The sequence below is a fragment of the Nelusetta ayraudi genome, unplaced genomic scaffold (assembly GCF_046127955.1).
Source record: "Nelusetta ayraudi isolate G7.1 ecotype Tasmania unplaced genomic scaffold, CSIRO-AGI_Nayr_v1 ptg000017l, whole genome shotgun sequence".
Classification (NCBI taxonomy): Eukaryota; Metazoa; Chordata; class Actinopteri; order Tetraodontiformes; family Monacanthidae; genus Nelusetta; species Nelusetta ayraudi.
Window position 1 is genome coordinate 2,664,652 of NW_027466067.1, and position 13,776 is coordinate 2,678,427.

The 13,776-nt window shown below is 45.1% G+C and overlaps 1 protein-coding gene across 1 annotated transcript; it reads right to left on the bottom strand.

Moving 5' to 3' along the window:
- mtmr14 (myotubularin related protein 14) lies at positions 1-13,389 on the bottom strand. Its single transcript, XM_076024753.1, has 20 exons — positions 12,369-13,389; positions 11,139-11,287; positions 10,213-10,321; positions 9,423-9,498; positions 7,654-7,714; positions 7,342-7,464; positions 6,734-6,807; positions 6,509-6,579; positions 6,357-6,431; positions 6,129-6,195; positions 5,279-5,364; positions 4,757-4,833; positions 3,899-3,935; positions 3,654-3,724; positions 3,499-3,557; positions 2,590-2,722; positions 2,099-2,275; positions 1,737-1,946; positions 544-763; positions 1-508 (listed from the first exon to the last, which is right to left on the bottom strand). The coding sequence occupies exons 1-19, from the start codon at positions 12,501-12,503 to the stop codon at positions 583-585; spliced, it is 1,971 nt and encodes a 656-aa protein (XP_075880868.1). The 5' UTR covers positions 12,504-13,389; the 3' UTR covers positions 1-508; positions 544-582.
- Between the last annotated feature and the right edge of the window lie 387 nt (positions 13,390-13,776).

Here is a 13,776-nt window from a genome sequence, read left to right on the forward strand (position 1 = left end):
TCAAAGCAAATTAAGTGCCGTCTTTATCTCATCTTTACAGTCACAAAACCTTCCCACTGTCGGGACAAAATAAGAACAGCAGCACCAAACAGTAAACTACAAGCATGTCATTTAATGTGAACCGAACGGTGGCTGAAAATGCTTTTTTTTTTTTTAAAAAAAAAGGAGCAGATTATGGTAGAAGGAAGGAACAAAGAGGTCTGACTAATCGCTGTGTAACAGATACAGATGGTTTGTCCTCAGTCGTTCATGTGTCGTCGTCCCTTTAAGATGCCAAAGTGGAAACGACTCCTCCCTGAGAGTGATGGAGGAGCTCAACATGGAAGGACTAAAAGAACGGAGAAGGGGGGGGGGGGTTCCACTGGGGAAATTAAAGGGTTGGGAAACATAACAGACAAAAGATGAAAAAAAAAGACCATGCTCCACTCCTGAGGTGAACAGAGGTGTTTGGCACTTGATGTACTGACACGGGACAGACGGAATCAGCTGCAGGAAGACCGATGGGAGGGTGGGTGGATGCGGGAGATGTCGGGGGGGCAGGAGGGTCTGAGGTCACGTTGAGTAAATGAAGGCAGGGGGCGCTCAGACGATGGTGTTGTTGGCTCGGAGGCCGACACCGCGGGCGAACTGCTCCAGCAGGCCGGAGATGGCGCCGGAAGGGCTGGGCGCAGACGACTTGAGGCCTACTGTGGAGCTGTAGGCGGCCAGGAAGACCTCCCGCACCGCCTCCAGACGGGCCTGGCGCTCCGAGGGGAAGGGACACCTGCGGAGGAAGAGGAGGAGGAGGAGGAGGAAGGGGAGGGCAGGAAGAGAGGAAGGTTACAGGAGGAAAATCCTGCCTCAGAGCAGAAGCACCGCAGAGGGAGAAAGTGGGAGGAGACTCTCCATCCACACCACACAAACAGGCCTCACATAACCATTTCCTGTCCAAGACTCATCTTGCCAGGTGGATCAAGCAGAAAAAAAAAATCAAAATGCGCCCCCTGGTGGGATCCGAGGATGAGTCAGATCGAAAACCTGATTCAATCACCGCCGATCGCTTGTTGCTCTGACAGCAACATAGACGACTCTGGGCTGCACACGGTGGGTTCGTGTTCTTTTTGCTGGTGAGTCACTCGTCGGGCTCTTAAATAACTATAGCGTTACGGCTAACATGCTGCTTAAAGAGGGCAATCTTTTTTCCTGAGCGGCTGCGCTGCTGATACAATAAAAGAGTTGAACACTTTTTATTGTGAAAACCTAAAGCTCCCTTTAGACCAGAGGACCAATAACGGCAGGTTTGGTTTATATTATTCAGATGCATTTGATAAAAAAAAAAATAGGTGAATAACAATGTATTGTGTCACAGAACGGCTGTCATGCAACCAATAACAAGGCATGGAGAATGGAGTCTTACTTCCATTCATACTGAAAAGCGCAGGATCCACAAACTACCGAACTGAAGGTAAAAAAGACAGAATTCCAGTCGACCTTTCGAGTCACATAATGGTCTGTCGATGGTGTGGAAGGTCGACATCGTGAAAACCCACTGACCGTTCTGCCTTATGATGGCCACAAGTGACATTTAAAACCGAGCGAGTGGTCACTCTGCAGCCTCTCACTGCGTCTGAGGTCACTTCAGGTTCGCCTGCACACAGCGGCGCGGCTGAAGCGACTCTCACTCTTCTGAAAATCACAGAATTTCTATTCACGTCTGGCTCTGAATCCAAACATTTTAAACTTGAGATCCCACTTACGTTCGTCCGATGGGCCCCTCGTCCTGAAAGCTGAAGGGCAGCGGGGAGTCGTAAGCGGCGGCGACGGCGGACGAGGACGATGAGGCCGTGGAGGCCAGCGGCGGGGGGAAGTGGGCGTGGTCGTGGATGCTGCCGCAGCCTGAGACGATCTGCCAGCTGCCGTATTCGGTGGAGAGGGAGGAGCCCGAGCGGGTGTTCTCGGCTGCAAACCTGCGAGGGGACAGTGACATGGAAATCTCAGCGCTCATGTGTCTGGTCAGAGCAGGGTAAAGAAAATACAGTTAGTTTGATAAAAAAAAAATCCTAGTTGAGCTGTTCAGGAACAAGTTTTAAGGAGGAGGAGGAAGATGCAACATGCTCACCTTCTCCCCGGGACGGCCAAGGGGCTGCTGCCGGTGCGCGTGGCGCAGTGCTCTGACTGGTTGGAGGAGGAGGAGCTGGAAGACCTGGCCTCATTGGACTGATGGGAGAGGTGCTCCTCCAGAGGGTTCAGTTTGTTCCACACAACCATCTGGGGAGACGAGGTGATGCCCTTTCTCCTGCAGAGCAGGAAAGAAGAAAAACATCAAAAAGGACAACAGTGAATTGAAAAGTCTAATTTTTCAATGAATAGCTGAAAAAAGTAGTGGGAGGTATGAGCGAAAATAAATTGCTAGATAAAATGAATCACTTAATTTGTGTAAAATGTCAGATTTTTCTTATGAAATTGGATTATTTGAGGAAATGTTACATGACAGACCAGGATGGTCATTTGGACATTTGACTTTAAATAAAACTGTGTGACCCAGATGGTCGATCCAACCTCTCTGGAAAAGTAACAAGAGAAAAAAAAGAATTCTGGTGTGACACCTACCAGCTGGAGGCCTGGGGTTGGCTGGAGAACAGGTCCTGGTTGTCGTTGGTGAGGCTGGAGGCGCCGCCCGGCTCCTCGGTGATGAGGGAGAAATCGCTGCTCAGACTGGTTGCACTGCCACGATCCCTCGGGTCTGAAATCACACATACAAACGCACAACAAGTGGTTGAGGCTCATCACTTGATAGAACAAAGCAGTTGAGAAGAGGCCACTGCGCAGGAAACAAAGGTGAGCGAAAGATAGAAACGTCCTGAGAGCCTCAGGAAAATTGTGACTATAAATTGAAAAGAACTTCAGTTACATAAATCTTTTTCGAGAGCCTTTTGAAATTACACATAACCCTGAGTCAAGGGATATATTACTGGCAGCGCTGCACCAAACACTCAGCGGTGCTCTTCCATCCCGGCACAAAGCAGGCAGGTAACACAAAAGAACAGGGGCCATTAGAAGAGGTGAAAATCAAAAACAGACAGACAGATTAATAGTGACTTCTGCAAATGGAGACACGACTGTGCCGAAAGTTGAGAGCCTGGAGACATTAAGGATGATGGTGATGCAAGAGGGTTTTTTCCCCGTCTTTCTACAAGATGAAAGGGCAGCGTTATCAGTCAGACTCTCACTGCCTCGTCTCTCAGAACCTCTCAAATTTCCTGGTTGCATCAGACCAGAGGGAAGTGGCAGGAGATCCCAGAGCTGCTCAAGTGCATCACCAGATTAAAAAAAATATTTATATCCAAAGATGACGCAACACGCCGGGCTGAGGTTTTACATTATTACGTTTCCTACGCAAGCCCGTGTGTTTTTCACTCAACTGGATACTCGGTTCTGATACTTGATTCTGATTTCTTTCACGTACACTTATTTGAACCTAACTTCCTTTTCACCAGACCTGGAGAGACGGTAACTTACTTAACTGGCAGAGGTCTTCCACAGTGAAATCACTGTCTTTTAAATTGGAGTTCTTCCTCCTGAAAGGAAAAAGAAGACCACGCTGACGGTGATGATCGTGAAAACATTAAAATGAGTGAAAAATTGATTCACGCCTAAGAAAAAGACACACCCACCGTTGTTTCTTCACAGCAGAAAACTTCTCTGAGACAATGTGCTTCAAAAAATTGAAGCAAAAAAAGAAAATCTGCGGAAGAGAGATGACTCTGGTGAGAAAACTTGGCTCGGCTGAGCGCTGGCCAACAAACGCCGGTAACGAGTCGTGAGCTGATTGTGTTTTAACGAGGCCAACTGCTATCCTGTGGCACGTCTGAGAGAATATTAACATGCCGGGGAAATAAAACTTTAGTCACCAACTCACCTCCTCCCCTTTGGAGAGTCGATCTGGCAGCATGTGACTGCAAAGTGAGAGAAAAATGAAAGGTGTTACACCAAGAAACAGTAGACATTTCAAATGTTTACATTTGTTTCTTTTCCCCTTTCAAATGAATGACTTTCAGACGCTCAAAATGTTAGAGACGTTCAGATATTGCTGAGAAAGTTTGACATTTACGAAATTGGAACTGGGGCAAATTTCTTTTCCCCCCTTTTCTGAAACTCACGTCCTCACTAAGACTTGGAAAGAAGTGAGGGGGTAAAAGGACCTCGGGGCTGCCTCTCCGTTTTATCCAACTTCATTCATTGATCCCTTTTAAAAACCCGTGCGCGCACACACACACACACAACGACGCCCACTCGAACGCACATCCAGCACCGGCACCACCTCCTCTGCTTGGCTTGAGTCCCGAGGGTCTGGAGGAGCCTGCCGATGTATAATTACAGAGGCAGAGAACTGGCAGAGAGGGGGTCTTCAAACCCCGACTGTCTCTGATGAGCGCAAACGGAAGAGATTGGGCTGGTAATTAGAAAAGAAGAGCCCCGAGAGAGGGAGAGTGGGAGAGAGAGAGATGGGGAGTGGGAGGATAAAAGACGCGGTCTAGAATACAGCCCTTCGCCCCAACCAGTGCTCCCAGTGCGCCAGCCAGCGAGCGTGCGAGTGCAGTCTGGCGTCGCGGACAAACGCTGCAGTCTCCTCCGACCAGATGGCACAGAGAAGAAGTCGCAAAAAAAAAAAAAAAAAAAAAAAAGGCGCCTCTAAAGTATTCATGTCGGCTAATGCACTCGCAGTTACGGCTCGCCAGGAAGTCATGAAATTGTGATAGTGGAGATTTATTTTTACCCAAAGAGAAACCAGTCGTAAGCGATGGTCAGGTAAAGGATCTGGGCCGGCTCCAGGCTGGCGTGCACCGCACCATCCTGCAGGGAGGAGGGACGCATGTAAATTAGAACATACATAAGTTCATTTTCTAAAAAAAAAACAAACAGAAATGAACTTGATATGTCAAACTACAATCACGCAGCGCAGTTCCTTAACCTTAACTGATACTTATTCATTCTGTTTGAAGAAGAATTCCACACGTAGCTCCATGAGAAGCCCCCAGTATGTGGGACACGTCTTCAGAAAGGAAACTTACATATTTATAACAACGCAGCTCTATTTTTAAGAATAAAGGCAGAGGAGACTAATTAGACCTCGTGTTTGAAATGTTAAGATTTGTTTTTGAGGCAGGGTATCCAAGGCCGAGAGGACGCAGGAGGGACTCAGAGAACGGGATTACACCCAAGAATAAATAGAGGCGTCGCAGTGAGCGACGCCGCTGCAGCAATGTGGGGGAAAACACACGGAGACAAAGCGACTTACTGCCCACAGAGAGAGCCTGAGGAGGGACACGAACAGGGGCGTCCGGTCCCAGCCTGATATGCAGTGCACCAGTAAGCCGCTCTCATCTGCAGACACACAAAGGCAACAGTCAAAGGTGATGGGCAAACACACACCTGGGAATCAGCACGTTTGTCATAAAACTCTTTGGTTGAAGGGCGAGGATATCAAACAACACAACATCAAATGATGAAACTGCAATAATGACTGTGCAAAGACTGTGGCAGGAAATATGCTCGTTGATTATCGTGGTGGTAAAAAACTCATCTTTCAGTAGAAGGAATTCAAATATAAGATTTGCTCCGTTCCTGTGTGATCATAACAACACAGAACTGTTTCTATCCTGAAAAAGTTCCTTAAAGCTCTTTTCAATCTTTTTAGCTAAACCAATCAGCATCCCTTTGGCTACCATGAGAGAAATAAAGACAATGTACGTGTAAATTCTAATATTTAATCTCTTTACAGATCATGTCTGCTTATCAAAAGAAAGCACTTGTCATAAAGCCTTGTACTTGTAGAACACTGGAACGATTAAAAAAAATATATATATAGAAAGACTCCAGGCATCTTCTGTTGACTTGAACACAGTTGGCTTCAATAAATGTTACAATGGCGCTCTCTGCTGGATGGTACAGAACCTTCATCGGTACCAGCGTCACTACATTGCATTAGGGTGAGAGGGAAAAGCTCGCCAGGAGGCACTGTAAGTGAAAATCTCTACCAGCAAATCAAATTTCACTATAGTCATCGTCAATGAGAGAAATGTGTGAGAGACAAAGCGGCAACGGAACAGTGAACCCTCCGAAAACCCTGCTCACAGTCAAACACCTACCATCACTGTTGATGATGTGCAGCAGCAGTTTCAGGTAGTTTTGGGTCTGCTGCACCAGGTCCCACGACTGAGAACAAAACAGATAATAGAAGTGAGATTTCAGTCTTACCACGACCTGCCCTCGCGTTTCCTCCTTTCTTATACAGGGAAACAGCACTGTCGGACAACAGGTGCCCCCAACACAATACTAACACGGCACTCAGGGAAAAGTCAGGCGGGGGGGATCACCTGGTACTGTGTCCAGTCAATGTTCAAGTTGCGAGTAAAGCACGGAGGGATTGTCAGAGGAGCGTCCACGTAGTCCTTTGAGCCGAGAGACAAATTAGCAGAGCAAAGCTAAAATGATGCCAGAGCAGATTGGACATGGATGCATCCAATACCTGATTCCAGTTGAAGACCAGACCCTCTGCTGTGTAGTCTCTGTCTTTGTAGTCCTTAAAAAATTCACACCCTAAGAGAGAGGACAAATACTTTATTTGTTTACCTCAATATACACATTATTCAGTTACTTTGAGCTTTTCTTCCATTTACTTTAAGAGCTCTTCATCTCCACATTATTATTTTTTTTTTAAATGGACATAATGTGGAAGCGCTAGGGGTTTTACCTGGGTAAGGCACAGAGAGCAATGTGAAATCTGCATAGCGTTGGGCCTTGTCCACCTTCTCAGAGGACGTCACACTGGAGACACAAGAGGAAAGAATTCAAAGGCCGGGTGAGATACAAAAAGTGAAAATAAATAAATTCAAATGCATTGGTGCGATTTCACTCACGCTTGTACAAAAACAGAGCCGATCAAGTAGGAAACTCGTGTTCAGCGAGGGCTACTTTGAAATTCTTAGACTAAACTTATTAAGTGTTACTAAACAGTATTAAGTGATCGCTGTTTAAGAAAAGGGCAGATATTGGGAAATGGATTGGCCCTTTAAATACCAAGAATAATGTGACAAGCTAAAAATAACCAAATCTCAGTCCTCCCCAGCAAAGTCTTAATCGCACACACACACACACACACACACACACACACACACACACACACACACACACACACACACACACACACACACACACACACTTCTGAGTCAGTTCTCTGCAAAAAAAAGGGGAACTCCTCAACTCCTCACAGTCAGATGCGTCTCATGAGGTTTCCCCTCACAGAGTTGGCAGAAAGCAGTGAACTACAAATAGCCCGGCTCTGTTTGCTGGGCACCTTACTTTAGGCCGAACTTGACCTTCTTGTTTTCCACCATCAGGTCACAGATGTAGCGCACGGAGAGGTAGCGTAGCAGCTTAATGTCGTGGCCTCGCACCTTGTCGAAGAGCTGGGACTCCCCGTTCCTGGTGAGGGGAAAGGAGAAGAGGAAGAGCGATTAATAAAGGCGACAAAGACCGACCACAAAATCAAGTCTGAGTGGGAGGAGAGTTGGATAAAGACTTTAAACACGGTCCTCTAGGGACTGGCAAAGTCGAGACACGCTGCAATTTGATGTTCTCCGGACGTTTATGTGATTAAGGTGATGCGATTACCGGGCGACACTGTCGTCCTCCAGCACCTCCTCAGACTCCGTCCACGTGTCGTCGTTGCCCCCTGAGACAAAGAGACGGGAAAGGGAGCGCAAACCGCAATCATTGCACGGACAACATCATCGTTAAGGAGCTGTTGTGTTCAAAACATCTTTAAAGCTCAGCTACCTTGTAAAATCTTTAAACCTGGATTTACAATTTCATTTTCAACACATCTCTGTAAAAAGGTATCTCCTAAATTTGATAGCACCAAACAGTTTGAGACAGAATCACTGGAAAAAAAACGCAGAGTTATCGCATTATAACATTCTACAGGTAAATTGTTGCAGGTAAAAGTGTCAACAAGGAGTAAAAGGACTTTGTTTGCATGGAGATGCAAGTAATGCACATAATATATCATGGATCTTTAATAAGTCTGCATAATTGAATGGGACCTTTAGAAAAGTTGCTCGCTCGACAAAGGCAGCTTATAGGTGCACTGACTAAGCACTTTGCCAACAGTTTGCAAGATGAGTTTGCATGTTTTAGTGACATCTGGCTTTTGTTGGTGTGGAGGCTAAAGGTTCTTCCTCCAGGTGCATGTGATGAATGAATAGACATAATGGAAACGACCCTGCAGGTAAACCAGACTCTCAGCTACTAGTCAAACGTTTGGACACACCTTTGAAGTTATGCAATTTTTTTTGTTGTCTTTACAACTTTCTACACTGCAGATAGACACTGAAGACATCAAATATATGAGCAAGATATATGTAATAATGCAGAAAATAAAAACATGTTCAGTCACTCTAAATAGTGGCTATGATGAAGAATTTAAATAGAAAACACGTTTGAGTTATTTTCCGCTTTGATCTCGTTAAATATGCTATAAAAACGGGACAAGTGCGTGTTGTATGCGACTTCGTAAAAACAATTTACCAGGTAGTGGCGTGGGCAGCAAACAGAATCACTTCCTGGTTTTAACACCTGCTGTGGCTAGTGCAGATGCGAGTAAACATAGGTAACCAGTTAACAGCTTCTCGAGGGGGAAGAAGGATATGGCACAAGAGGCGCCAACCCAGAAGCATGAAAGAGGAAAATCGATTTTCCTCTATTTAACATTGTTACAAAAAAAAAAAAAAAAAATGATTTCGATTTAAAATCGATTAATCGCACAGCCCTACTTCCTACATAACTCCATAGGTGTTCATACATAGTTGTGGTGCCTTCCGTGACAAACTGCAACGTCAATAGTCATGAGCATGAAAGAAAAGTAGTGTAGGTTGATGATGGTGGCCAGAAACAGGAAGTGGAGCAGGAGGTTAACCACAGCCCTGATCGGAATCAGTCAAAAAGCTTTCAAGAACTCCTTCTAATGCCATTCTAAGATCTATTTTATTAGGGTAGTAACAATAGCTTATGCAAAGTGTTGGAATAATGAAGGAAATTTTGATTCAGTGAAGCCACAATAAAAACAAAGTACCGGCACTAATATAAATGGGTGCTTATAACTATAATCCTCCCAAACCTTTTCATGGTACACAAATATGTTTAGACATTTTGATTGCGTGCATTTCAAGACACACAATGTTCCTTTCTTTACATGTCCCGGAAAAAGACAAAGGCACAATATATATTTTAATAAAGTGACTCTATTCCAAGTCACATGGAAACAGTTGACAGCTGTCTGACTGCTGCTTTCTTTCGCGCAGGGAAGTTGACGCGCAGACGGAAAATAAGTCATGTGTGGCTTCCTTCGCTTACTGAGAACAGCATGCGTGTTTATGTTGTACCTGAGAAGATGTAGTTGTAGCCCGTGCGTCCGTACAACTCGCCCCATCCTGCCAGCGTGGACGACCGGCATATATGCTGCAGTGGAGTCGAAGCAGAGCAGCGACAGTGTTGTTACTTGCAAAGTCGCAACCGCCGGCTGAAGTATAACCTGCAGCATCCAACATGCTGCATACAGACAAACAAGGTTTTGATGCCAACTGGTTGTGCAGCAGTTGCACAGCATGCATGCACGGGTTCTCATTAAAATAAAATTAGAAAAATATATTATAAAACCCAATGTTTAGAAGTTGGATGTTAGTAATAGAAGAAGAAGAAGAAGAAGAAGAAGAAGAAGCCTTTATTAATCCCATATTGGGGAAATTTGCATAATTACTGCAACAATACAGTAGAAAAGAATGGAGATTATATTGATTAAGGAGATATTAGGAAATATGATAAAATATTTTAAAAAATTATTAATAAAAATTATAGACCAAGAAGGAACAAACAAGATATTCACATTATATTGATAATACGATTGACAATGCAAGTTACTGATAAGTCAATATTTAGAGCACAGGTTGGCCAATGCCTAATGGATAATGCAAAAATTTCTCTCGTTCTTTAGAACGAGAGTTTGATAGAATATAACGATTCCACGTCAATATCTAACAAGTTTGAACACTAATGGTTTTTTCAGAAATCAGTTTCGGCAACTGTGTAAAAAACAGAACATCAGCCTGACCAATCAGTCAGGTTAAATATAAGGTTTGCGATAACCAAAGGTCCTGTTCATTCAAAGTTGTGTACCTTGCCGTTGTAGAGGATGACGGGACAGACGAACCTCCCTCTGCAGCGGGCCATCTTGCTCCGGTTCACCAGGTCCTGCAGCTTGGTGATCTGCACCGTGCTCTCAAACCTGAAACACAAGACGCATGTCACAACTTCAGCGACACCTGTCAAGAGACGTGAAGCTCTTTAGAGCTCAGCTGAGGCTGTTGGCCGGGTGACGGTACTTGCGGAGTGCTTTCACAATTAATTCTTTCCGTTATACTGCTGTGCATCAACTTGCAAATAAAGGATAGATAAGGTTTGTTTGTCCCCAGAGGTAAGTTGTTGTTCAAGCAAAAAAAACAACAACAACAACAACAACAACAACAACAAGTGAATAAAATCCCCGGCACTTCCACATAACAAGATAAAATCAAGCAAGCAGGAGGGCTATTTTAGGCAATAGGCTCCAATTACATTGAATTAAAGGTGACAAAAGCAGGTAGGACTGGGCAGTGATAGTTCAATTCGGAAATTATCGCCTGTCTGGTGTCAGGTGAAATTCATCACTGGAGGCATCACAGCTTTGCCTCAGTGAATTGCACTGGTAAAAAGGGAAACACTGTGTTGTCGGTGCAGCTTGAGATTTAGTGTTGATGCAGCCTTCAGCATCTAACAGCAAACCCTCCTGAATGGAAATCAATGGGAATTAACTGACTGTAACCAATAGCATGAAAGTCACTAAAATGCCCCAATTTACAGCTGAAGCGTGATCTCTCATGTGACGGCGCTCACTTCTGTTCAGTGAGGAGGAAACATCAGTACTGACCTTTGCCTTGTCCCCCACAGTTTGGTGCACAGGATCAAAGGAGCGATACAAACAAACATGAGGGTAATTGGTAAGCGAGTGCACTGGACTTTGTATGGAAAACGACGACGAGAGTGGGCAAGCGGCGGAGGCGTACCTCTCTCGCTCGACATCCGTGCTTTCATACTCCAGGAAAACGATCTGCCGGGGGTAGTGGCCACACACTTCTCCATTGGTGTTGTAGATGATGCTGAATTTATAATCACTGGCAAATAAGTCCAGACAGCGCTTCTCGATGGCCTCCACCTGAAAGGAAGCGGAGATGGAGGGTTTAGTTTGAGCATGTCATCTCAAAGCGGTGGCAGGTTGACTGTAGCTAACACACATTATTAAAATCACAAACAACGAGGATCATCAAGCAGGGTAACCCATATTGGTGCTTTCCAAAATCACAGTTTATTATCTTGTATCTGACACTGTTAAATGCATTTTGGCCCTTCAATGATAACAGCAGCTGGCACTTCTTATTCGCTGGTGGCAAATCATCAAAACATCTTGGAAAACCAGATAGATTTATATTATCATCACTAATTACTGTCAACAGATTCACAACTGGGCAGCTATAATCCAATTTGTAACTCATTTTCCAAAAGAAAAGCATGAGATAATTGTGAGAGAAGAGTTGTTGTGGTTTTTAATTCAGAGAAAAATCACAGATGTTTCACTCATGAGTCATAGTCATAGTGACAGTGACATTTCTTGCAATGACTCAATTACTTCAATACAGTGTGATATCTAATGAGCCAGCATGAAGACTGTCAAAATAAATTCTGCATTTGTGGTGATCTTCGAATTATAAACTCCTACTGATAAACGTGCCAAACACATTGATTATTTTTTGCCACCCCTGACATTTATCATGGCATTCAGGTAATTACAAAAGTGTGATGTAAACAGTCTTACTAAATAATTATTTACATGAACAATAAAAAAAAAGTTAAATAACGTATTGATTTTGCCTGAATTGGGGATATCATTCAAAAGCAAAGGGGATGTGGATTTACGTTTATTGGTCATTTGAGAAGAACATGAGTGGGAGACAAAATTCAGGAAACATAATTAGTCATTGAGTGGACAACATCCTCATAACTATGGTTTACAAGTAGAGATGTGAGTGGGAAATGCATTAACAGCTAACACTTTTGACCTACTAAAAAGATTGCGAAAGCGACCTTTTGCTCAAAAGTAACCTCGGAAGGCACGCAGTGTTTTGCTGGTTGACACATTTCCACTACATTGATAACGCGGGAGAGCTGTAGCTTAAACTCAACAAAATAAAGATTAGCTGGGCAAACAGTGACCAGAGTGATGGTATCTCCTGCCTTACCCGAGGAGTGACTTCCTTCGCTCTGTACTGCATCTTGGAGAACAGCTCTATCAAATCCGCGATTTCTTCACTCTTCCTCACCGGCAGACCGGGGACCGTTAAGCCGCCGGCCGCGGTGGGTGAGGTGGCCATCATAGCGCCTCGACCCCCGGTCGCGGCCTCCAGCCTCACACGACCTCCTTCAAAAACCGCAGAACCTTGTCCTTTGGAACGGGGCGACCGACCAGGCCATCCCCTCCCGGCCAGCTTCTGCCTAACCGCCCGCTTGAGGGGGCCCGAACCGGGGATTCTTCCGGAATTCAGGGCACCGGTGAGCGGCTCCACCCTCCGAACACAATCCTCAAGCCGGCCCGCTCAGCCGGCCACACTCACAGCTGCAGCAGCCGGAGTTAGTCCCGCTAGCTCAGGCGCTAGCTGCAGCTCCCAAGACGCTCGCAGGCTGTACGCAGTGTCTTAAATCCGTCGCACACACATTTCACGTAACATTAGACGCCCGGAGTCCTCCGCATCACCACCGCTTTCAGTTTCCAAGACTCGACGTCCGACTGGCCCCACGCTCCCCTCCCCAAACTCCCGGTCGGAACGACTCAGGAAAGCTCCAGGATCCTTCCCCGGCCTGCTCACGTTTTCCCACAATGTCACGTCGTCATGTTTCCTTGGTGAGTCCGAGCATGGTGACTCGATGTTCGGAGACACACAGCCTGGTAAGGCCCCGCGGCTACAGGAACCCAGCGTCACTCATGCTGTTGTGGATAAAAGCCACCACGGATTGGCAGTGAGTGTGCGAGTGTGACAAGCAGTGTGCTACAGTCTGACGGTACAATAACAGGCGGTAAACAGGAAGCTGGCGTGACCACGTGACAGTTGTCTCCTTGATGACGCAAGTTGTTGATAACGAGGTTGTTTTTTTCTACCCCGGTTTGTGTAATCGCCCCCCTAAACCCCGTCCTTTTGCCTCAACAGAGAAACAAACTCACCCCAGCGAATTCGAGTCTATCTATCTGTCTTTTCTGGGGAGTCAAGAACTATCTGCCTTTAATCCTTTGTTGTAAGGCGGTTGGTTAGGTAGCCCCATCGACCAGCAAACACACGACACACGAATAATACTGTTAGAAGAAAAAAACAACAACAGTTTCTTCTATTTTTTTTTTCTTCTTTCAATATTCAACACCACACACAAACGCCAGTGCAACTTACAATTACTCAGTGCGAGATATTTGTAACTGAATAAGGGTGAATACATTGAGGATGTATGGGTTACAGTCATCTGACAGTCACATTCAGCGTCAACAGTTGTCTGGTGGTGAGGATGGTCACAAAACAAATGTTCATGTATGGAATAATAAATGAAAATATACGTTTAAGTTACATCATTCCGAATTAAACATATAATAATAATAATAATAAT

Bases quoted from the DNA above. Each gene is read 5' to 3' on its own strand.
- mtmr14 (XM_076024753.1), bottom strand. From the start codon at position 12,503: ATGATGGCCACCTCACCCACCGCGGCCGGCGGCTTAACGGTCCCCGGT. The intron at 6,196-6,356 runs GTGATCCCCCCC...TTTTGTTCTCAG, and splicing joins TTGACTGGACACAGTACCAG to TCGTGGGACCTGGTGCAGCA. The intron at 3,558-3,653 runs GTGGGTGTGTCT...TTTTCCTTTCAG, and splicing joins TCTGCTGTGAAGAAACAACG to GAGGAAGAACTCCAATTTAA.